This window comes from Scyliorhinus torazame, chromosome 4 (genome assembly GCF_047496885.1).
Source record: "Scyliorhinus torazame isolate Kashiwa2021f chromosome 4, sScyTor2.1, whole genome shotgun sequence".
In the NCBI taxonomy this organism is placed as follows: domain Eukaryota; kingdom Metazoa; phylum Chordata; class Chondrichthyes; order Carcharhiniformes; family Scyliorhinidae; genus Scyliorhinus; species Scyliorhinus torazame.
This window is the reverse complement of record NC_092710.1, coordinates 263,615,658-263,640,783: the sequence shown is the minus strand read 5'-3', so window position 1 is coordinate 263,640,783 and position 25,126 is coordinate 263,615,658. Positions and strand designations below refer to the sequence as shown.

The 25,126-nt window shown below is 52.5% G+C and overlaps 1 protein-coding gene across 4 annotated transcripts in view; it reads right to left on the bottom strand.

Annotated features, from left to right (window-relative positions):
- slc2a12 (solute carrier family 2 member 12) overlaps nt 1-25,126 on the bottom strand; it is a 162,000-nt gene that overhangs the window by 42,184 nt on the left and 94,690 nt on the right. For all 4 annotated transcript variants that reach the window (XM_072499725.1, XM_072499721.1, XM_072499722.1 and 1 more), the window contains exons 3-4: nt 1,146-2,468; nt 647-769 (exon numbers count right to left, since the gene is read on the bottom strand). In XM_072499725.1, the coding sequence (XP_072355826.1) occupies nt 647-769; nt 1,146-2,468 (1,446 nt within the window). The remainder of the gene's footprint in view (nt 1-646; nt 770-1,145; nt 2,469-25,126) is intronic.

The following is a 25,126-nucleotide window of genomic DNA, read 5'->3' as shown; positions in this document are numbered from 1 at the left end:
TAGATTTATTCCATGCTTGATAGGGTCCACAAGAATTGTGTTCAATATAGATGAGTAGAGGTCCCTATTTTCTATAGGATTATACATGATTGCGACCATGTGGTCTCAGTCTGTGAAATCCTTTGATGTCGCCTGCACCTGTCCTCTTATAGGAAGGTTGTCGTCAGCACCAATAGCCCCGTTCTTTTCCTGTGCACTTCCTGTGGCAGGACCTTCAACTCTCAAAACCAGGAAAGGGAGGAATGTTGTGACTGTGCCCTTGAGTTCCATTATTTCCCTTTTCAGTGCCTGTCACAATGTGTTATGTCTCAGTTGGCTGCAGCACTGTTCCAGTTACACCCTACTGTGGATTTTACGACCCTCAGAAAAGTATCCGTCAGTTCATGCTCCCTTGGGCAGGTTTTCCCTATGCCGATAGTGTATTAAGGAGGGGACAGGGGAACCTCCATTGGAAAACTGGACTTATGTTCAGGAAATGCAGATAAGCCAACAAGTTGGATCAGAACAAGCCCATTTGGGGGGAAATGGGGGTTAATTTATAAAATAACTCAAGTAAAGCTGTTTCGAACGATGAGCACTATTAGCGTCAATAGAAAAATTATTGGTTTCATCCCATTTTCCAAAAGCCTTTGTGGCTGTTCCTTACCTGCCACAGACAGAAAAGTTAAAGCAATGAGCAGATTTATGGCTGCGTCCAAGCCTCCTATGAGAGCCATAGCTCTGCCTTTTATCCCTATTGGAAAAATTTCACTCAGCAACACCCAAATTACTGCAACCAAAAGAAGAAAATAAAGTTAGATACTTAAATACTTTTCAGAGATGATCCTTTCACAATGTACAAATAACATTTGCCTGTCATGTTGAAAACAAAAAATAATCTTCGTCGATATCTCAGTCGTTATAAGACCATAAGACATTGGCGCAGAATTAGGCCACTCAGCCCATCGAGTCTGCTCTGCCATTCAATCATGGCTGATATTTTTCTCATCCCCATTCTCCTGCCTTATCCCCATAACCCCTGATCCCCTTATACCTGATGTACAGTTTATAACCATTACACTAACCATTACAGTACTCTAAAAGATTATAAAGTTTACCACCAATGGTATCATCTGTGCAGGAGTAACTTCTACATAAGTGTTTACCTGGTCCAAAACTTATAGAAAAGGCAGCCACATAGAGAAGCAGGCAACAAAGACACAGCCACTTCAACACAGGAGAAACTTGTTCGTTCGCATGTCCATCTTTCTCAGGGCTTCCCATAAATGGAGGGGAGGATGTATTTTGCAGTATTGTAATTCCCATATTGCCTTGATCTGTTATTGAAGGTTTCGATGAACTGAAGTCTGTACTTGAAGGAAAGGCAGTGACAGCCACTGAATTATATCCAGGCATTGTAGATGTGACATTATCTTGCCAGTGATGAGTGAGATTAGGGTATCTGCAGATATCTTCAAACTTCATTGGGATTTTGTGGATGATCAGTGCCAATATAATCAATGATATAATCATAACAGTACTTCCCAAGTACAGAAACGTTTTACGTCCTAGTTTATCAATGAGTGCCATTGCTAGAACTGCGCCAAGCACTTTAATGAGTCCCATGCTGACTGAAGCTAGTGTTGCTGCTGATTCACTTGCAAAACCAACAGATCTTAAGATAGTGGATGCATAAAATATAATATTTACTTGGCCTGTAGCTTGCATAGACAGGGACATGCCGAATCCTATCAAGAGTCGCATTCTCATGTTGTTCTTTGCCCTAAACAGATCTAAAAATGTATAATTGCTTTCAATGGCCAAGGAAGATTTGATGTCTGTGAGTTCATTATCAATGTTGTATGACCTAATCTTCTTCAGGACAAGACTTGCCTTTTCGTCATAACCTTTCTTCACCATAAACCGAGGACTTGGTGGAAGGAAGAAAAGGCAAATGACTTGCAGGATGACTGGTGGTATAGCAATTGCGAACATGTATCGCCAACCACCTGAAGTGCTGGAAAAAGTATAATTAAAAATAAAGGCCACCAGAACACCAATAACAGTCATGAATTCAATCAGCGCTACCAGCAAGCCTCTTCTGTCTGGTGGTGCAATCTCCGATATATAAATACTGGCTGAAAATGCACCTGATATTGTACCAACTCCCACGATGATGCGACCTGCAATGAGCATTGGGTAGGAGATAGACGCTGACATAATGGTACTTCCCAATATAACACAGCAAGATGTTACAATGATTCCAATCCGTCTTTCCCAGTTATCTGTGATGTAACCACCAGCGAGTGAACCTACTATGGCTCCAATTAAGATTGAACTTACAATTAATTCTTGTTCCTCACAGGTAAGCTGGAAATCAGTGGCCAGCTGTAGAAGAGCTCCAGAAATGTTTGCAAATCCATATCCAAAGCTAAGTCCACTTGCAGAAGAAATTACAGATGCAAAGAGGAGAACCGGGCGAATAGGCTCTAGAAGAAAAGTTCATTGATTAGACTTCCGGTGATCAAGCTGTACATGTCAATTAAAATAAACCATGAGGATTTATCTAAATGCCTCCTGTGGGCCTCAACATTCTTCACCAAATCCAAACAAATTCACATTACCCATTGGGGATATTGGGTCTTGTTACTGGAGAATATATTTGCAAATGCCATGGGATACATTGGACCCAGTCCAGTATCACAGGCTATGGAAAACCTGAGATTTCTTTAAATTCTTCTGTTGCAAGCAATCACCAGGCTGCAATCTGTCGTTCTTATGCAATTTGCGTGGTGCTTTGTACAAACAGTAGGATTGGAGTAGTTCAGGGGAAAATTGTGTTGCTCTTCAGCCTGTGCATCGTGAATCATCTGTATGCAGTTCAGAAAATTGGGCAGTAGGAATTGCACGTACATGATAGACCCCTAGCAATTTTGTGTCAAACCTACATAGCAGCCAATATGACAGTTGGATTTTCTTTGCCTCTGTGATACTACAGAACTACTTCCAACATGTAGTTCCATAAATAATAATAATAATCTTTATTGTCACAAGTAGACTTACATTAACACTGCAATCAAGTTAATGTGGAAAGCCCCTAGTTGCCATAATCCAGCGCCTGTTCGGGTACATAGAGGGAAAATTCAGAATGTCCAAATTACCTAACAGCACATCTTTCGGGACTTGTGGGAGGAAACCGGAGCACCCGGTGGAAACCCCCACAGACACGGGGAAAACATGCAGAGACACTGATGCAAATCGAACCTGAGACCCTGGAGCTGTGAAGCAATAGTGCGACCCAGTGTGTTACCGTGCTGCCCAAAATGAGGAATGCTTCACGAATTTGCGTGTCATGCACCTTGATGTGAAATTAGCACCATTTTTACTCAAAGACAGATTAGGTGATAACAGACCAATTTCATATCCATAAATAAGGTTACATATGCTATGGGAAGTTTGAGGCTCGGCAACAACAGTGGCAGTGAATTGTTCATCTATTTGGGTGTGCTGACAGTTCAGCATGTCTGCAAACAAAATTAAATGCTGAACAAATTGTAAGGGCTGCTGGTGAGCACAATTTACTTTTTTGCTGTCACGATCAACATTTTCTTCTTAGAATTCCCCAGCAAAACAATCTTTCAAGAAAGTTTCAATGCCTCCAAGGATTCTGATCCTTAGTAATATAGACTGCAAGATGTTGTCAATTGAGCACTCACACAAGCAACCCTATAAGGCAAAAGAACCATACAACAGCTTTTCCAGGGACTAATCCGAGCCAGTTATTGAAATAGCAACGACCCCTATAACAGCCAAAGCAACTTTAAATATTGTTCCTAATGCAAACTGATTTTTAGAACTGACATTTATAAAGTTGTAAGTAAATATTTTTGACATTCTGTAGAAGTTGTTGATAGATTTGGGATGATTGGCAAAAAAAAATCTTTTCAGATGAGCGTGCAACTTAGAAAGGTCCCTTAACAACAATAATACGCATTTGCATAGCATCCTTAGCTAAGAAAACCATTCCAAGATATTTCAAAAGTACAAGAAAGAAAAACCAGCATTAAGCCAGGAAGAGAGAAATTAGAAGAGGTTATGAAATGCATTCCACCAAGAGGTGGACCTCGCAGACAGATGAAAATACAGAAAGATTTGTTGAAGGAATTCCAATAATTCAGAATGACTGAGTTCAAAGTTCTTCTACCAATAGCAAAGTGGTTGAGGTAGCAGCACAAGCCTGCAATCTTTGGTAGGCATGAGAGAACTGGCAAGGGACAGAGTGGAATCAGTCACAAGGAATGATGCTTGTTGCACATACTATACCCAGTTTGAGCCAGATTTGTGACCAATTTAACACTTGACAATGGACAAAAAGACTGACAACATGGATGCAGTCAAGAAGAAGTGAGCGAGTTGTAGGGCTAAGTATCATTGGCACACATGCGAAAACAGGATATACATGAGCAAAGAGAAGGTACTGCTAATTCATTACCTGTATTCAATCAGAATGTGACTGTGGCTATATTAGTGGTATCGTGGTACCTAGGTGGGATGTACCTTATGAGTGGTAGAACCTGCCTGCTGGCTCCGCCCAGCAGGCGGAACATGAGAGTCTGTGTTTCACCCACAGCAGTCATTCTGTACCGGAGCTGCTGGGTAACTACTTGTTCATTAAAGACTTCAATTGGACTACAATCTCGCTTCAGTAGTGATTGATCGTGCATCAATTTAATGAACAAAATTGAAGAATGGCTGCTCTCCTCATCAAGCCAGAGTGTCTACAAATCAACCCGCGGCAAATGCAGCAGCATCTTTTAAACATTGTCTGGCATGTTTCAACGGGTACACCAGGACAGCCCCGACTACCCCCACAGAGGAACAGAAAATGCGAGTCCTCCACCCAAGGGTGAGCCCAGAAATCTACACACTTATCGAAGACGCGGACAGTTTCGAGGACGCAATGACTTTGTTAAAAGAGCACTACGTCTGCACTGTGAATCAGGTATACGCTTGGCATCTATTAGCTACCAGACGGCAGATCCCAGGGGAATCACTGGACGATTTTTACTACGCATTGTTAGTGTTAGGTAGAAACTGTAACTGTCCACAAGTCTCAGCCAATGACCACACCAAACTCTTAATACAGGATGCTTTTGTTGCGGGCATGCTCAATGCACAATCAATTGCCCAAAGACTCAGATTGGGTACAACTGTGGCTTTATTGCAGTCAGATGCGTGGCCTCCTGCTGCAGCTGGTGAAATGGCAGGGCAATGGAGGTCATGCATATTTATACAGATCATAGTGGGTGGAGCCAGCTGGCAGGGGCTACCGGCGAACCTGTAGTGCAGGTCCTACCTTACATTCCCTAAGACAGTGGTTCACCACATTCACCCCCTGTTAAAAATGAGTCCGGCGGGGGTGATGTGAAACTATATATAAATAGTGCAATTATGTACAGTGTTAAGAATGGGGAAAACAAGGAAGAAGAAAGAAAACGAAAAGTCCACATTGAAGGTCCGGAGTCCGTCAAAGGTTCAGCCGATCCAGTGCTTCGTTGGGAGCGGCGTAATGGTGGCGGCGAAGTCGGTGCTGGCGGTGGCATCGATGGCGGTGGTGGCAGTGCTGATGCTGGCCAGTCATCGGGGAACTCCGGGAGAATGCCAAAATCCTCTTCTGCGGGTAGGGGGAGTGGGGGGGGTGGTCTGGTGGGGTCAATGTTGGCTGCGCGGTGGGAGGGGGGGGGGGCTCATGGGTGGGGGAGTGTGCTGGGGTGGAACCTGATGGTGCCAGGTCCCTGAGTGAGACAGTATATTGCCGGCCGTAGGGGAACTCCACGTAGGTATATTGAGGGTTGGCATGGAGCAGGTGAACCCTGTCCACCAAGGGGTCCGCCTTGTGGAGTCGGATGTGCCTACGGAGAAGGACCGGTCCTGGAGCAGCGAGCCAAGTCGGGAGCGACACCCTGGATGTGGACTTCCTGAGGAAGGTAAAAACACGTTCATGGGGTGTGTCATTAGTGGCGGTGCACAATAGTGACCAGATGGACTGTAGGGCGTCAGGGAGGACCTCCTGCCAGCGAGAGGCTGGGAGGTTCCTGGACCGTAGGGCCAGCTGGACGGCCCTCCAAACCATCCCATTCTCCCGTTCTACCTGCCCGTTTCCCCGGGGGTTGTAGATGGTCGTCCTGCTGGAGGCGATACCCCTGCTGAACAGGAACTAACGCAGCTCATCGCTCATGAATGAGGATCCCTTGTCACTGTGGATGTAGGCGGGGAAACCGAACAGAGCGAAGATGGTGTTGAGCGCCTTGATGACGGGGCAGACGTCATATCGGGGCATGGGATGGCGAAGGGAAATCTGGAGTACTCATCGACCACACTGAGAATGTACGTGTTACGGTCGGTGGAAGGGAGGGGCCCTTTGAAATCCACGCTGAGGCGTTCAAAGGGGCGGAAAGCCTTCAACAAGCGCGCAGGGTCCGGCCGGTAGAAGTGCGGCTTGCACTCCACACAGACCTGGCAGTCCCTGGTGACTGTCCTTACCTCGTCGCCGGAGTAGGGCAGATTGCGAGCTTTGACCAGATGGTACAATCGAGTGATCCCCGGGTGACAAAGGCTGTCGTGTAGGGCCCAGAGTTGGTCTACTTGTGCGCTGGCACATGTACCTCGGGAGAGGGCGTCTGGGGGCTCGTTGAGTTTACCGGGGCGATACAAAATCTCGTAATTATAGGTGGAGAGCTCGATTCTCCACCGCAAGATTTTATCATTTTTGATCTTGTCCTGCTGTGTGTTATTGAACATGAAGGCTACCGACCGTTGGTCAGTGAGGAGAGTGAATCTCTTACCGGCCAGGTAATGCCTCCAATGCCGCACAGCTTCAACGACAGCTTGGGCCTCCTTTTCGACAGATGAGTGTCGAATTTCAGAGGCATGAAGGGTGCGGGAAAAGAATGCCACGGGTCTGCTTGCCTGGTTTAGGGTGGCAGCAAGGGAGACGCCTGAAGCGTTGTTTTCTCCTTGAAAGGGCAGTGATTCGTCCACTGCCCGCATCCCGGCCTTGGCGATGTCTGCTCTGATGCGGGCGAAAGCATGTTGTACCTCGGCCGCGAGAGGGAATTGGGTGGACTGAATGAGTGGGCGGGCCTTGTCCGCATAGTTTGGCACCCACTGGGCGTAGTAGGAAAAGAACCCCAGGCAGCGTTTGAGGGCCTTGGGGCAGTGGGGGAGGGGGAGCTCCATGAGGGGGCGCATGCGGTCGGGGTCGGGTCCGAGAAGTCCATTTTGGACTACATAGCCGAGAATGGCTAACAGGGCCGTGCTGAACACACACTTCTCTTTGTTATAGGTCAGGTTGAGAAGAGTGGCAGTGCGGAGGAGTTTTTCGAGGTTGGCATCGTGGTCCTGCTGGTCATGTCCGCAGATGGTGATATTATCTAAGTACGGAAAGGTGGCCCGCAAACCGTACTGGTCGACCATTCGGTCCAATTCCCTTTGGAAGACCGAGACTCCGTTTATGACGCCAAAAGGGACCCTAAGGAAGTGATAGTGCCGACCGTCCGCCTCGAAGGCAGTGTATGGCCGGTCCAACTTCCGGATGGGGAGCTGGTGGTAGGTGGATTTCAGGTCAATTGTTGAGAAGACCTGGTACTGCGCAATCTGATTGACCATATCAGATATGCGTGGGAGGGAGTACGCGTCAAGCTGCGTGTACCGATTGGTGGTCTGGCTGTAGTCCACGACCATCCTGTGTTTCTCCCCAGTTTTAACCATTACCACTTGGGCTCTCCAGGGGCTGTTGCTGGCCTCAATAATACCCTCCTTAAACAGCCGCTGGACTTTGGACCTGATGAAGGTCTTGTCCTGGGTGCTGTACCATCTGCTCCTGGTGGCGACAGGCTTGCAATCCGCAGTTGGATTGGCAAAGAGGGAGGGGGGTCGACCTTGAGGGTCGCAAGGCCGCAAACGGTAAGGGGGTAGGGCCCTGCCGAATTTGAGGGTGAGGCTCTGGAGATTGCACTGAACGTCCAGGCCCAACAAGAGTGCAGCGCAGAGGTTAGGTAGGGCATAGAGGCGGACGTTACGAAATTCTATGCCCTGGACAGTGAGGGTGACTGTACAGAAGCCTCCGATCGGGACGGAGTGGGATCCGGAGGCTAGAGAGATCCTTTGATTGGCAGGATGGACCGCGAGGGAGCAGCGCCTTACCGTATCTGGGTGTACGAAGCTTTCGCTGCTCCCGGAGTCCAGCAGGAATGAGGTCACGTGGCCGTTGATTTTCACCGTCGTCGACGCGGTGGCCAGGTTGCGCGGGCGAGATTGGTCCAGCATCATCGAAGCGAGCTGCGGGTAGTCATCGGATGCTTTGGATGGCAAGCGTGTGCGGTTCCGATCTCGGGATGTCCAGAGACCCTGTGGGGAACAAACCCATGGTGCGTACATTGCGGGGTTGGGACAAGATGGCGGCGCCCATGGGGCGCACGTGGCCAAAGGGGGACGAGATGGCAGTGCCCATTGGTCACACATGGCCCTGGGAGGAGAAGATGGCGGCTCCCATTGTGTATTTGGCGTGGGAGTGGGGGGCGATAGCGGGCGCGATCACAGCTGTCATGATATTAAAACACACATCACAACACACACATCATGATAGACAGACCAACAGACCAATTAGCACACATAACACAACAGCCAATCACAGACAAGAGCAGACACAGTATAAGACAAGAAACACGACACCTGCTGGCCAGTCCATCTGGAGACAGGACAAGGCCAGGATCTCATTAACAAGACACTCACACTGTCACCACGTGCTGAGTACCAAGTCAGATGTGTAAGTAACTAGTTGGAATAAAACTGCGTTGTACCAATCGCAACCGTGTTGGTTCGTCTGTACCTCAGAGCACCCAACACCACATGGTACCAGTGAGTGAATCGATACTTAACGGCAAATCTGCCATCCTGAGCCATGGACACCCACAACAAACCGCAGCCGTTGCAAGTCGCTGGGAACCTGGGCACCAAGTGGAAGCTCTTCAAGCAGCGATTCGAACTGTTCACGCGAGCCAACGAAAAACAGGGCGCCTCGGACGAAACAAAGATTGCCATGCTCCTCACTACCGCAGGTCAGCACGCCATCGATGTATACAACTCCTTGGTGTTCGCGGAAGGCGAGAACAAATCTAAATATGACACGGTCCTCCTCAAGCTCGGCCAGCACTTCAACGTTGAGGTCAATGAAAGTTTTGAGAGGTATATCTTTCAACAGCGCCTACAAGGTAAGGATGAGCTCTTTCAGCCCTTCCTGACGCACCTCCGTTTACTCGCGCAGTCCTGCGGTTACGGCACCACCTCAGAGTCCATGATCCGGGACCAGATCGTTTTTGCCGTTGCCTCCAGTGGCCTACGCCAGCAGCTTCTAAAAATTAACGGCCTGACCTTAGCATCTGCAGTTGAAGCCTGTGTCCTGCATGAAAATGCGACCAGCCTCTATGCCCAATTTCAGGCGACCGAATCGGCACGGAGGGGGTCCCAAGCGATCGAATCGGAAAGCCAGGCCGCCCACGAGGCCGAACGCATCCAGGCAATCGAGTTTCTCCTGGCCCGCGGCCCGGACGAGGGCGGCGGTTTCGCGTGCTTTTTGAGGCCTCCCGCGTTTGTGCGCGCCAAAACCTACGGCAACACTGAGGGACGTGCTGCGCAGGCGCGCCCGACGCAAGACCGAACTGCACATGCACAGTGGCGTAATGAACGCCATGACGTCATGACGTGCGGCAACTGTGGAGCTGCACATTTAAAAGGGCAATGTCCTGCAAAAACCCGACAATGCCTACGCTGTGGCAAGATGGGCCACTACGCTGCCTACTGTCGAGCGGCTCGACCTGTGGATCTTCCACATCTCCGACAACCTCGCAGACACGTGTGGACCATCCAGCCTCCACATCACGACATCCAAACCGACGACACAGATGACCAAGACGCCTTCCGGGTTGCGGTCATTGATGTGAACCGGGTCAACACCATCAATCCGGCCGATGAATGGAGTGCCACCCTGACGGTCAACCGATCGCCGATCACTTTCCGCCTGGACACTGGCACCTCCGCCAACCTCATAGCATGGTCAGCATTTTATGCCATGAAGGTCAGACCACCAATCCAGCCATCCCGGTGCAAGATGGTCGACTACAATGGGAACATTATCCCGGCCATGGGATCCTGCCAGCTCCAGGTGACACACAAAACACACATGGCCACACTCTCGTTCGAGATAGTTGGCCCATCGAAGGACTCCCTGCTGGGCTCACAGGCATGTAAGGCTCTCCACCTTGTGCAACAAATTCTCTCTCTCTCTCCAGACGGCACGCCTGACTTCCCGGATGCAGAGTTCAACGCACAGCTCCAATCGCTCCTCGCCCACAACCAGGAGGCATTCGAGGGCATGGGAACACTACCATACACCTACCGAATTCGCCTCAAACCGGATGCCATCCTGGTCATTCACACACCTCGCAGGGTTCCTGCGCCACTTAAAGACAGCCTCAAGCTGCAGCTGCAGGATCTCCAGGACCAAGGGGTCCTATCCAGGGTCATGGAGCCCACGCCATGGGTCAGCTCCATGGTGTGTGTCAAGAAGCCCTCTGGCGAGCTCCGCATCTGTATAGACCCCAAAGACCTCAATAATAACATTATGCGGGAACATTATCCCATACCCAAACGGGAGGAGATCAGCAGTGAAATGGCCCAAGCGAAGATATTCACGAAACTGGATGCTTCTAAAGGATTTTGGCAGATCCAACTGGACCCGTCCAGCCGAAAGCTATGTACCTTCAACACCCCTTTCGGCAGATTCTGCTACAACCGGATGCCATTTGGCATCATCTCGGCATCCGAGGTCTTCCACAGAATCATGGAGCAGATGATGGAAGGAATCGAAGGGGTGAGCGTATATGTGGACGATGTCATCATCTGGTCCACCACACCGCAGGAGCACATACATTGTCTCCAACCCGTTTTTGCCCGCATACGGGAAAATGGCCTGCGCCTCAACTGAGCCAAGTGCGCCTTTGGCCAGACCGAATTGAAGTTCCTGGGGGACCATATCTCCCGGTCAGGGGTCCGTCCGGATGCAGGCAAGGTGAGCGCCATCACAGCCATGCCGCAGCCGGTCGACAAGAAGGCTGTCCTACGCTTCCTTGGCATGGTCAACTTCCTAGGGAAATTCATTCCCAACCTTGCCTCCCACACAACGATTCTGCGCCACCTCGTCAAAAAATCTAGAGTTCCAGTGGCTACACACACACCAGCTGGAATGGGAGGAGCTCAAACGCAAACTCACCATGGCACCAGTGTTGGCGTTCTTCGACACGTCTCATCCCACCAAAATCTCAACTGATGCCAGCCAATCCGGCATTGGAGCAGTGCTCCTGCAGAGGGATGACACGTCGTCATGGGCCCCGGTTGCCTATGCGTCGGGAGCCATGACCCCCACAGAGCAGCGCTACGCGCAAATCGAAAACGAATGCCTGGGCTTGCTAACCGGTTTAGACAAGTTCCACGATTACGTCTCTGGTCTTCCACGGTTCACGGTTGAAACTGACCACCGCCCCCTGGTCAGCATAATAAACAAGGACCTGCACGAGATGACCCCTCGCCTCCAGCACATCCTACTTAAACTCAGGAGGTACGACTTCCAACTGGTCTACACTCCAGGGAAGGACCTCATCGTGGCGGATGCCCTATCCAGAGCAGTGAGCACGCCGCCAGATGCGGAGGGGTTCGTATGTCAGGTCGAGGCACAGGTGGCCTTGACAGCGGCAAATCTGCCGGCTGACGACTCCAGTCTGGCCTGCATCCGCCGAGAGACAGCAGCCGACCCCCTTTTACAGCGAGTGATGCGCCACATGACGGGAGGATGGCTCAAAGGACAGTGCCCGCAGTTCTATAATGTACGAGACGACCTAGCCATCATTGATGGGATCCTTCTGAAGCTGGACCGGATTGTGATTCCGCACGGTATGCGCCAGCTGGTTCTCGATCAAATACACGAAGGCCACTTGGGGGTCGAGAAGTGCAGACGGAGGGCCCGAGAGGCGGTATACTGGCCGGGCATCAGTGACGATATTGCCAACATGGTGATCAACTGTACAACCTGCCAAAGGTTTCAGCCGGCGCAACCTCCTGAGACGCTTATGCCCCATGAGCTGGTGACGTCCCCCTGGGCGAAGGTGGGTGTCGACCTATTTCACGCGCTTGGCATGGACTATGTTATCATAGTGGACTACTTCTCCAATTACCCAGAAGTCATACGCCTGCACGATCTCACGTCGTCTGCTGTCATCAGGGCCTGCAAAGACACCTTTGCTCGCCACGGCATTCCGATTACTGTCATGTCGGACAATGGGCCCTGTTTTGCCAGCCATGAATGGTCGTCCTTTGCGGCCTCGTATGGCTTCACACACGTGACGTCCAGCCCTCTGCATCCCCAGTCCAATGGAAAGGCGGAGAAGGGCGTTCACATTGCCAAGCGGCTCCTCTGCAAGGCTGCTGCTGCCGGATCGGACTTCTACCTCGCCCTGCTGGCCTATCGCTCGGCCCCACTAGCCACGGGTCTCTCGCCAGCACAGCTGCTGATGGGTCACACCCTCAGAACCACTGTGCCTTCCATCCTGGCACCAACAACAGACCATGCTCCGGTACTGCATAGGATGCAACTGCAGCGTGATCGCCAGAAGAGATCGTACGACACAAGGGCAACTGATCTTTCCTCCCTGGCCCCTGGAGACAACGTCCGCATTCACCTACCAGACGGTGGCTGGTCAGCACCTGCCGAAGTTCTCCGACGCGTGGCTCCCCGCCCGTTCCTGGTACGCATGCCGGATGGATCCGTGCGTAGGCGCAATCGCCAGGCCCTTCGCCTACTTCCGCGCTCACAACGGAACCATACACAGACGCCGTGTCCTCCACTGGTTCCTGATAGCGACTTCATGGAGCTGCCATATACCATGCTCCTTCTATCGCCGTCCGTGGCCAGGCTCGCACCTCAGCCGGTGGTTCTCGACCCACCCTTGAGGCGGTCAACCCGAATTCGTCGCCCACCAACTAGACTGGACTTATGAGACTGTTCACACGTCACATTTTAGCAACTACTGTATTGTAACATGTCACTGTTTTATCGTTCCAGGCCTCGTTTGATCGGTCCAAATTTCAACGTTCTTCTTCTTTTGTTATGGTACAACCTCGTTAGCATGTCACACCTGACATCGCCCCTTGTATATAGTTACGCCACATGTACATGCTGTAAATATCACGCACACACACCTTTAGCTGCACTCAGGACACATTTATATTTATAACCACGTAGGCACATAATCTTGTAAAAAAGGGTGGATGTCATGATATTCAAACACACATCACAACACACACATCATGATAGACAGACCAACAGACCAATTAGCACACATAACACGACAGCCAATCACAGACAAGAGCAGACACAGTATAAGACAAGAAACACGACACCTGCTGGCCAGTCCATCTGGAGACAGGACAAGGCCAGGACCTCATTAACAAGACACTCACACCGTCACCATGTGCTGAGTACCAAGTCAGATGTGTAAGTAACTAGTTGGAATAAAACTGCGTTGTACCAATCGCAACCGTGTTGGTTCGTCTGTCCCTCAGAGCACCCAACACCACAACAGCGACTACGAGGGCCTGGCACACAGCCGCGAAGTGGCCCTTCTTACTGCAGGATTTACAAACGGCAGTGCGGGCCGGGCAGTGTTGGCAGGGGTGCTTCTGCTGACCGCAGAATTAGCAGCGGGGACCCCCAGGGTGCGCGGATCGGCGTTCGGCGCAGGCGTATTGGGAAGGCAGGGCCCCAGCTGAGGAGGTCGTCGGCAGGGTCCAGGAGGGGTAGAAAGGGGTAGAAGGGTGGGCAGCACGGCGGGAGGGGTAAGACTGTACATTACGGGATGCGACCGTCTTGGAGAGCGCCAAGGTTTTCGTCTTCGCTAGTTCGAGCGTGGCCCCTTCCAGTAATCGTTCTCAGATGCGGTGCGACGCAATCCCCGTCACAAAAGCATCGCGCATGAGGAGATTAGCGTGTTCAGCGGCCATAACGGCCTGACAGTCACAGTCCCGGACGAGTGGAATTAGGGCGCGCCAGAAGTCTTCGATGGACTCACCAGGTAGTTGCGAGTGACTGGTGAGTACATGCCTGGCGAAGAGTGTGTTCGTCTTCTGTGCGTAGTGTTCTTTAAGGAGTACCATTGCTGTTGCGTAATTCGAGGCGTCTTGGATCAACGGGAACACGCTGGAGCTCAGTCTGGAGTACAGGACGTTTATCGTCTGAGCCTCCGTTGGCTCGGGGTTCGCAGCGTTGATGTAGGCCTCAAAACAGGCTAGCCAGTGAGTAAAATCTTTTCTGGCGTCGGGCGAGCGCGGATCCAACTGCAGGCGATCTGGTTTGATTCTGATATCCATCCTGTGGAAAAATCTGACTGCAATAAATTGATGCACGATCAATTGCACAAAGACTAAAGTTGGGTACAACTGTGGCTTTATTACAGTCAGATGTGCGGCCTCCTGCTGCAGCTGGCGAAATGGCAGGGCAATGGAGGTCATGCATATTTATACAGATCTTAGTGGGTGGAGCCAGCCGGCAGGGGCTACCGGCGAACCTGTAGTGCAGGTCCTACCTTACAACCCCTAATACAGTGGTTCACCACAATGCTGTCCTCTAAAATCCGCCAGCGACTGCTGGAAAACGACACGCTAGGGCTTAAAGAGGCACAGAAACTTGCGCACTCCTTAGATGTAGCCTCCCATAACGCCCAGGCCTACGTTCCCGACTGCGCGGTACCCGCATGGACAGGGTGGACCCCACCCGCGGCCGATTCCAAGTCACCCAACAATTAAGCTTGTGCAGTGCGGCAGCCAGGAATTCCCGGGGGGGGGGGGGGGGGGGGGCGATGCTATTTTTGCGGGCAAAACAAACACCCCCGGCAACACTGTCTGGCCTGATCCCGCACTCTGCAAGGGCTGTGGGAAGAAGGGGCACCTCGTGGCAGTATGCCAGGTCCGGTCGGCCGCCGTTGTCTCCACAGGCGAACTGGGCTAACTGCCATTCCTCGCCTCACAGGCCATGTGCGCTTCATGGGGGCAGCCATCTTGGATGACGTCTCAGGACCCTGACTCGGGTGGCCGTGTATCACCTGACGAGATCTCTCAGCTTCTGCCATGACTTGCCTCTGTGACACTGGACCAGTTTTGGCCCTGAACGCTTTCAACCGCTACGACGGGCACAAGACATCCTGCTTGATCGACTCTGGCAGCACGGAGAGCTTCATCCATCCCAATACGGTAAGACGCTGCTCCCTCGCTGTACACCTGATTAAACAAAAGGTCTCCCTGGCCTCTGGGTCCCACTCTGTGGAGCTCCGGGGGTACTGCATAGCCAACCTCAAGGTCCAGGGCGTGGAGTTTAATAACTTCCGACTCTACGTCCTCCCCCATCTCTGCGCTGCCACGCTCCTGGGACTGGACTTCCAGTGTAAGCTGCAAAGTTTAACATTCACATTCGGCGGCCTCATACACCCCCTCACTGTCTGCAGCCTCGCGACCCTCAAGGTCGACCCGCCTTCCCTGTTTACGAACCTTACCCCCAATTGCAAACCCGTCGCCACCAGGAGCAGACAGTAGTACCCAGGACCGGACCGTCATTAGGTCGGAAGTCCAATGGTTACTAAAGGAAGGCATTATCGAGGCCAGCAACAGACCCTGGAGAGCTCAAGTGGTGGTTGTAAAGACCGGGGAGAAACATAGGATGGTCATAGACTACAGTCAGATCATCAACAGGTATACGCAGCTCAACGGGTACCCTCTCCCCCGCATTATCTGAAATGGTCAACCAGATAGCGCAATACAAGGTTTTCTCCACAGTAGACCTTAAATCAGCCTACCACCAGCTCCCCATTCGTCCGGACGACCGCAAGTACACTGCATTTGAAGCAGATGGGCGGCTCTACCACGTTCTAAGGGTTCCCTTTGGTGTCACAAATGGGGTCTCGGTCTTCCAACGGAAGATGGACTGAATGGTTGACCAGTACGGTTTGCGGGCCACGTACCCGTACCTCGACAATGTCACCATCTGTGGCCACGACCAGCAGGACCACGACACCAACCTCCGCAAATTCCTCTATACCGCAAAAACCCTGAACTTAACCTATAGCAAGGACAAATGCTGTTTAGCACCGATCGCCTAGCCATCCTCGGCTACGTAGTGCATGATGGAGTCATAGGCACAGATCCCGAATGCATGAGTCCCCTCATGGAGTTTCCCCTCCCCCACTGCCCCAAGGCCCTGAAACGTTGCCTGGGCTTCTTTTCTTATTACACCCAGTGGGTCCCCAATTATGCAGACAAGGCCCGCCCACTAATCCAGTCCACAGTTTCTCCCCTACCAGCAGAGGCCCGCCAGGCTTTCAGTCGCATCAAAGCAGACATCGCCAGGGCGACGATGCATGCAATCGATGAGCCCCTCCCTTTCCAGCTCGAGAGTGACGCATCTGACGTAGCTATGGCTGCCACCCTCAATCAGGCGGGCAGACCCGTGGCCTTCTTTTCACACACCCTCTGCGCCTCATAAATCTGCCATTCCTCCATCGAGAAAGAGGACCAAGCCATCGTCGAAGCTGTGTGGCATTGGAGGCATTACCTAGCCGGCAGGAGATTCACTCTCTTCACTGACCAACGGTCGGTAGCCTTCATGTTTGACAATGCACAGCGGGGCAAAATTAAGAATGATAAGATCTTACGGTGGAGGATCGAGCTCTCCACCTATAATTACGAGATCTTGTATCGTCCCGGGAAGCTCATCGAGCCTCCTGATGCCCTGTCCCGCGGCACTTGTGCCAGTGTACAAGTAGACCGACTCCGTACCCTCCACGACAACCTCTGCCACCTTTGTTAAAACCCGCAATCTGCCCAACTCCATCGAGGAGGTCAGGGCCGTAACCAGAAACTGCCAAATCTGCGCGGAGGGCAAGCCGCACTTCTACAGGCCAGAGAAAGCGCACCTGGTGAAGGCTTCCCGCCCCTTTGAACACCTCAGCGTGGATTTCAAACGGGCCCCTTCCCTCCACCGACCGCAACACGTATTTCTTAAACGTGATTGATGAGTACTCCCGGTTCCCTTTCGCCATCCCCTGTCCCGACATGACGGTTGCCACCGTCATCAAAGCCCTTCACAGCATCTTTACCCTGTTCGGTTTCCCCGCCTACATCCATAGCGATATGGGGTCCTCCATCATGAGTGACGAGCTGCGTCAATTCCTGCTCAGCAAGGCCTTGCCTCCAGCAGGACAACTTGTTACAACCCCCGGGGAAACGGGCAGGTAGAGAGGGAGAACGGGACGGTCTGGAAGGCCGTCCTACTGGCCCTACGGTCCAAGAATCTCCCAGTGTCCCGATGGCAGGAGGTTCTCCTCGATGCACTACTACCAACAAAACATCTCATGAAAGTCTCCTTGCCTTCCCTAGGAAGTCCTCCTCAGGAAGCTCGCTCCCAACATGGCTGGCAGCCCCCGGAACCATCCTACTCCGCAACCACGTACGGGCCCACAAGTCGGACCCACTGGTCGAGAGGTTACATCTCCTCCATGCTAACCCCCAGTACGCCTATGTGACGCACCCCGATGGCCAACAAGACACGGTCTTCCTCTGGGATCTGGCCCCCGCTGGATCCCCCCCCTCACTCCCCCCCCCGACCAACCCCAATCATTTTTTCACCGGCCACACCACCACAGCCCCCTTCCCACTGGCCCCATCCGGGTGCGATGAAGCTGAAGACGATATACTCCCAGAGCCAAGTTTAAATGAACTTGTAAATAATTGTCTGTAAATATGTGTATTGCATGTAAAGGCACCGAAGGGCACCACTATGGCCTCTACCACTGTAAAAGCAAGGCCACCACCCCCGCCGGACTCTTTTTTAAACAGGGGGTGAATGTGGTAGGCTATATTAGGGGTATCGCGGTACCTAGGTGGGATGTACTTTATACTGTAGTATGAGTGGTAGAACCTGCCTGCTGGTTCCGCCCAGCAGGCGGAGCATTAGAGTCTGTGTTTCACCCACAGCAGTCATTCTGTACCGGAGCTGCTGGGGTAACTACTTGCTCATTAAAGCCTTCAATTGGACTACAATCTCGCTTCAGTAGTGATTGATCGTGCATCAGTGACCATACAAGGTCAGTTCCAAAGATTTAGACAATGGAAATGAGGTGCTGGAGGGGAATGACATTTCCAAATGTATCAAATGTTACAGAAAGATTCAGGAGGGCGAGAAAGGATAATGCACCACAGTCAATGTTACATAGGTGTCTTTCATGACTTTGGTTAGAGCTGTTACAGTGCCGTGAAAAGGATTGAAAATGTAACTGGAATTATCATAACAGCAAGTTTCAGATAAGGTGGGCATGAATTTTGGAGTCGATGCCACATTCAAGATAAAGAAGAAATGGAAGTTGGAGAGATGGATGTCGTGGGAGAAGATTGGTGAATCAAATATGGGTGTTTGAAAAGAGATTAACAATATCGGTTAGAAGGGATGAGGAAAGAGTGCTGGATGGATGAAAGGGAACTATGAAGGAGATAATATGGCATGCGGGCACGATTGAGGAATCAAAAGATGGGTTTCATGGGTGCGATAAGCCTTCAGAGAGTGGACGGTCTGGGATAGAACAATTTGGAAACTCTGGAAAGGAAATGTTGGCCAGAGAGAAGGAAAGGAAGCAGTAGAGGCAGGTACGCAGTATATTTGGTCTTAGAGATTAATAAATCTGTCAACACAACATTAGTGCATGAGGTGAGAGTTATGGGCAATGAGGAGATGGTTGGGTTCAAAACAAAGGAGCATGGAGTTGTCTTTCCAGGATGATTGTTGTGTAATAGATGGTTCCAGCTAAGGAAAGCAAAATATGATGGAGTTTGTCATGATATGCAGACATGCAGATAATGATATACAGACAGGCACAGACATGCAGTTAATGAACACAGAGAACAGGGCATGACCAATGAGCAGGCAAGACACTCAGGGGTAGTATCTCACTGTAAACGGCACGAGGCACTCACACTCCGCCTCTTTCCACTGATGAACATCTACAGAGTGAGTCAGGGTGTATGTACAGTGTCACACCTCCAGCACCTGGCTAAGAGCTAGTCTGGTTCAGTCAGACAGAGTTAACCACACTTAGGTTAGCAGAGAGTCGAACTCATAGAGAACTGTGCAAACTGTACTACTGGTTCAATAAATCAGATTGAACTAACTTCAAGGCCTGGAGTATCTTTTGGTTAAAGCTGCATCCAGTTGCAGCCTGTGTTATCCCAGAGTACATAACACGACATGCTACCAGGAGACTGCTTAATCTAGGTGGTTTACCTCAGTCCATTCCGTGACGTCCAGCGAATGTATCCCGGCACCATGGAGAAGATTCAGGCTCCTCACCAGCTCAGGTCCTCCGGCAATCTCAGTGCCCACTGGTGGACAATCAAGCAAAAGTTTCTGATGTACATCGAAGCTTCAGACCTCGTGGGTGCGTCTGATGGAAGGAAGATCGTGCTTCTCCTCTCAACAGCGGGTGATCAAGCCATCGAACTCTTCAACTCTTTTGACTTCGCCGAAGGCCAGGACAAGACAAAGTTTCAGACCATCCTGGACAAGTTTGACAGTCACTGTGAAGTGGACACCAATGAAATCTTCGAGCGCTACATATTCAAACAGCACCCCCAAGGTAAAGATGAATCTTTCAACTCCTTAACTAACCTCCGCCTGCTAGCGCTGTCCTGCAACTTTGGTGATATTGCTGACTCCATGATCAGAGACCAAATCGGTTTTGGAGTTTATTTTGATCCTCTGAGAGAGCAGCTACTGAAAATCAAGCATATGACCCTGCCAGTCACGATTGAAACATGCACAGTGCATGAGCACGCCAAAAATCACTGTGCCCAGTACAAATCGGCTGAAAATGAGAAACTTGCCTCCCACGAGGCAGAGGGTGTGCAGGCCATCTCCCGGATGCACCTCAGCATTGATGAAAGCGGCCATTTTGCACATTTTTCCTAGGGCCCCACGCATGCGCGATGCGAACGGGATAACGAAGTGGCCGACACCTGCACTGCGCGTGTGCGACGACGCGCGGAGCATCAGGACGTCGATGTCATGACGTGCTCGAACTGCGGCAACGCCCATTTAAAGAAACACATGGCCTGCAAGAGGCAGGCGATGTTTAAACTGCGGGAAGCCTGGACACTATGCAGCCTTTTGCAGGTCTGCACCACCAGTCAGGTGAGGAAGTACACGTTGCGGTTGGTGGAGGGGAGGGGCTCTTTGAAGTCCATGCTGAGGCGCTCAAAGGGGCGGGAGGCCTTCACCAGGTGCGCTCTATCTGGCCGGTAGAAGTGCGGCTTGCACTCTGCGCAGACTTGGCAGTCTCTGGTTACGGTCCTGACCTCCTCAATGGAGTAGGGCAGGTTGCGGGCCTTGACAAAATGGAAGAACCGGGTGACCCCCGGGTGGCAGAGGCACAGTGGAGAGCCCGGAGTCGGTCCACTTGTGCGCTGGCACATGTACCGCGGGATAGGGCATCAGGGATCTCATTGAGTTTCCCCGGGCAATACAAGATCTCATAGTTATAGGTGGAGAGCTCGATCCTCCACCTCAAGATCTTGTCATTCTTGATCTTGCCCCGCTGTGCATTATCGAACATGAAGGCAACAGACCGTTGGTCAGTGAGGAGAGTGATTCTCCTGCCGGCCAGGTAATGCCGCCAATGTTGCACAGCTTCCATAATGGCTTGGGCCTCCTTTTCGACAGAGGAGTGCCGAATTTCGGAGACATGGAGGGTGCGGGAAAAGAAAGCCACGGGTCTGCCCGCCTGGTGAAGGGTGGCGGCCAGAACGACGTCTGATGCATCGCTCTCCACCTGAAAGGGGAGGGCCTCGTCGACTGCGTGCATCGTGGCCTTGGCGATGTCCACCTTGATGTGGTTGAAGGCCTGGCGGGCATCAGTGGTCAGGGGAAAAACTGTGGACTTGATGAGTGGGCGGGCCTTGTCCGCATAATTAGGAACCCACCGGGCGTAATACGAGAAAAACACCAGGCATCATTTCAGGGCCTTGGGGCAGTGGGGGAGGGGGAGTTCCAGGAGGGGGCGCATGCGGTCGGGGTTGGGCCCTAGGACTCCGTGTTCCACAACGTAGCCACGGATGGCTAAGCAGTTGGTGCGGAACACGCATTTCTCCTTATTGTAGGTGAGGTTAAGGAGTTTGGCGGTATGGAGGAATTTTTGGAGGTTTGCGTCATGGTCCTGCTGACCGTGGCCACAGATGGTGATATTATCTAGGTACGGGAAGGTGGCCCGCAGCCCGTACTGGTCAACCATTCGGTCCATTTCTCGCTGGAAGACCGAGACCCCATTGGTGACGCCGAAGGGAACTCTAAGGAAATGATAGAGGCGGCCATCTGCTTCGAATGCAGTGTATTGGCGGTCCTCCGGGCAGATGGGGGGCTGGTAGTAGGCGGACCTCAAGTCTACTGTGGAGAAGACTCGATACTGCGCAATCTGATTGACCATGTCATATATGCGTGGGAGGGGGTATGCGTCGAGCTGCGTGTACCGGTTGATGGTCTGACTGTAGTCAATGACCATCCTGTGCTTCTCCCCAGTCTTCACTACCACCACTTGAGCTTTCCAGGGGCTGTTACTGGCCTCAATGATCCCCTCCTGCAGAAGCCGTTGGACCTCCGACTTGATAAAGGCTCTGTCCTGCGCACTGTAACGTCTGCTCCTAGCGGCGACGTGCTTGCAGTCTGGGGTGAGGTTTGCAAACAGTGAAGGTAGATCGACCTTCAGGGTCATGAGGCCGCAGATGGTGCGGGGGGGGGGGGGTGGTGAGGTACCCTCAATAATGATGCTTAGAGATTAAACAGTAAAGAAGGCTTTATTAGGCTAATAACTGTGCTACAGATATGGACGAGAGCTGACTGCTATACAGACCATGAGGCAGGCCTTTATGTATGGCTCCCAGATGGGCGGAGCCAGAGGTGGAGTCCCCAGGGTTCCAAGCCTGGTCTTAAAGGGGACATCACCTTACATGATGATAAGGCAGTAACCGTTCATCACATTCACCCCCTGTTTAAAAAGGAGTCCGGCGGGGGTGAAGTGCCATCATAGGTCCATCCGTCTCGGCGGCCGGATCGTCCTCCTCGATCTCCTCAATTCGGGCGGTGGTGCGGCGGGCACGGACGTCCCGGTTGAGGGCACATCCGGGAGCACAGCGGTCGGAGCTTCGGTCCGGGTCGGGGCAGAGGAACTAGGCAGGGCCGGGGGTAGCGGAGCCGGCGCCGGCGGGGTGTATAAAGGGGGGGGCGCACGGTAGGAGCTCACCAACGGGTGGTAGGGCCGGAAGGGGGTGTGTTGTAGGGGGCGACGGGTCCTGCAGGGGAGCGGCGCGGGAAGGGGCGTCTGTGGTGGAGGATCCAGCGGGCGCCAGATCCCGGAGGGAAACCGTATCTTGCCTGCCGTCGGAGTACTCCACGTAGGCGTAATTGGGGTTGGCGTGGAGCAGTCGGACCTTTTCAACTAGGGGGTCCATTTTATGGCTCCTCGCGTGCCTCCGGAGAAGAACAGGTCCCGGAGCCGTCAGCCAAGGTGGAAGCGAGACCCCGGAGGTAGACTTCCTGGGGAAGAGAAACAATCGGTCATGAGGGGTCTCATTTGTGGCCGTGCAGAGGAGTGACCTAATGGAGTGTAGGGCATCGGGTAGGACCTCCTGCCAGCGGGTGGTTGGGAGATTTCTCGACCGCAGGGCCAGAAGGACAGCCTTCCACACGGTCGCGTTCTCCCTCTCCACCTGCCCGTTTCCCCGTGGGTTATAGCTGGTCGTTCTGCTCGAGGCGATGCCTTTGCCGAGCAGATACTGACGCAGTTCATCGCTCATGAACGATGTACCCCGGTCGCTGTGGATATAAGCAGGGAAACCGAACAGGGTGAAGATGCTGTGCAGTGCCTTAATCACCGTGGCTGAGGTCATGTCGGTGCAGGGAATAGCGAATGGGAAATGGGAGAACTCATCGATCACGGTGAGGAAATAGGCATAACGGTTGGTGGACGGGAGGGGCCCCTTGAAGTCCACGCTCAGTTGCTCAAAGGGGCCCGAGGCCTTCACGAGCCAAACCTTGTCTGGCCGATAGAAGTGCGGTTTGCACTCCGCACAGACCTGGCAGGCCCTGACCATGGCCTTGACCTCCTTGGTTGAGTAAGGTAGGTTGCGGGACTTGATGAAATGGACGAGCCGGGTAACCCCCGGGTGGCAGAGGTCATTGTGGATGGCTTGCAGGCGGTCCTCCTGCGCGTTGGCGCATGTGCCGCGGGACAGGGCATCTGGGGGCTCGTTGAGCTCCCCTGGACGATACTTGATATCGTACGGGTAGGTGGAGAGTTCGATCCTCCACCTCAAAATTTTATCGTTTTTTATTTTGCCCCGTTGCGTGTTATCGTACATATAGGCGACCGACTGTTGGTCGGTGACGAGGGTAAACCTCCTACCGGCGAGGTAGTGTCTCCAGCACCGCACAGCCTCCACAATGGCTTGTGCCTCCTTTTCGACTGCAGAGTGCCGAATCTCGGAGGCGGTGAGGGTTCGGGAGAAGAACGCTACTGGTCTGCCTCCTTGATTGAGGGTAGCAGCCAGGGCGATGTCTGATGCATCGCTCTCTACCTGGAAAGGGATGGTTTCGTCCACCGCGTGCATGGCGGCCTTGATGATGTCGGCCTTGATGCGGTTGAAGGCCAATTGAGCCTCAGCCGAGAGGGGAAAAGTGGTGGTCTTTAAGAGTGGGCGGGCTTTGTCCGCATACTTGGGGACCCACTGGGCGTAATAGGAGAAAAGCCCCAAGCACCGTTTGAGGGCCTTGAGGCTGCGGGGGAGAGGGAGTTCCTTAAGGGGGCGCATGCGGTCGGGGTCGGGACCTAGGACCCCGTCTTCCACGACATAGCCGAGGATGGCCAGCCGGGTGGTGTGGAAAACGCATTTGCCCTCGTTATAGGTCAGGTTAAGGGCTCGGGCGGTCTGGAGGAACTTTTTGAGGTTAGCGTCATGGTCCTGCTGATCATGGCCGCAGATGGTGACATTGTCCAAGTACGGGTATGTAGCCCGCAAACCGTACTGGTCCACCATTTGGTCCATCGCCCTTTGAAAGACGGAGACCCCATTTGTGACACCAAAGGGGACCCTGAGGAAGTGGAAGAGCCGGCCGGCAGCTTCGAAGGCAGTATAGGGGCGGTCTTTTGGTCGGATGGGGAGCTGGTGGTAGGCAGATTTGAGGTCGACCGTGGAAAAGACTCGGTATTGGGCGATCCGATTTACCATTTCCGCGATGCGAGGAAGGGGGTACGCATCAAGCTGCGTGAATTGGTTTATGGGCTGGCTATAATCCACGACCATCCGTTTATTCTCCCCGGACCGGACTACCACCACTTGCGCTCTCCAAGGGCTGTTGCTAGCCTCGATGACCCCCTCTCCCAGTAAACGCTGGACCTCTGACTTGATAAAAGCCATATCTTGGGCACTGTAGCGCCGGCTCCTGGTGGCGACAGGCTTACAGTCGGGAGATGGGTTAGCGAATAGCGAGGGGGGTGCGACTTTCAGTGTCGCAAGGCAGCACACCGTGAGGGGGGGCAAGGGTCCGCCGAACTTCAGTGTCAGGCTTCGGTGGCTGCACTGGAAATCCAGTCCGAGCAGCAGGGGGGCACAGAGGTGAGGGAGGTTATAAAATTTGAAACGGGTGTATTTGGCACCCTGGATCGAGAGATCCGCAATACAGTACCCCGTGATTTGTACCGAGTGGGACCCAGATGCGAGGGCTATGGTTTGGGATGTGGGATGGGTGCGTAGGGAGCATCGCCTTACCGTTTCAGGGCGGATAAAGCTCTCCGTGCTCCCGGAGTCGAAGAGGCATGCAGTGTCGTGCCCGTTGACCTGGACCTGCATCATGGAGTCCTGCAGGTGTTTTGGCCGAGTTTGATCGAGGGTGATCGCACCCAGTCACGGGTAGTCGGAGTTGTAAAATGGCCGCTGCCATTGGTCGCACGTG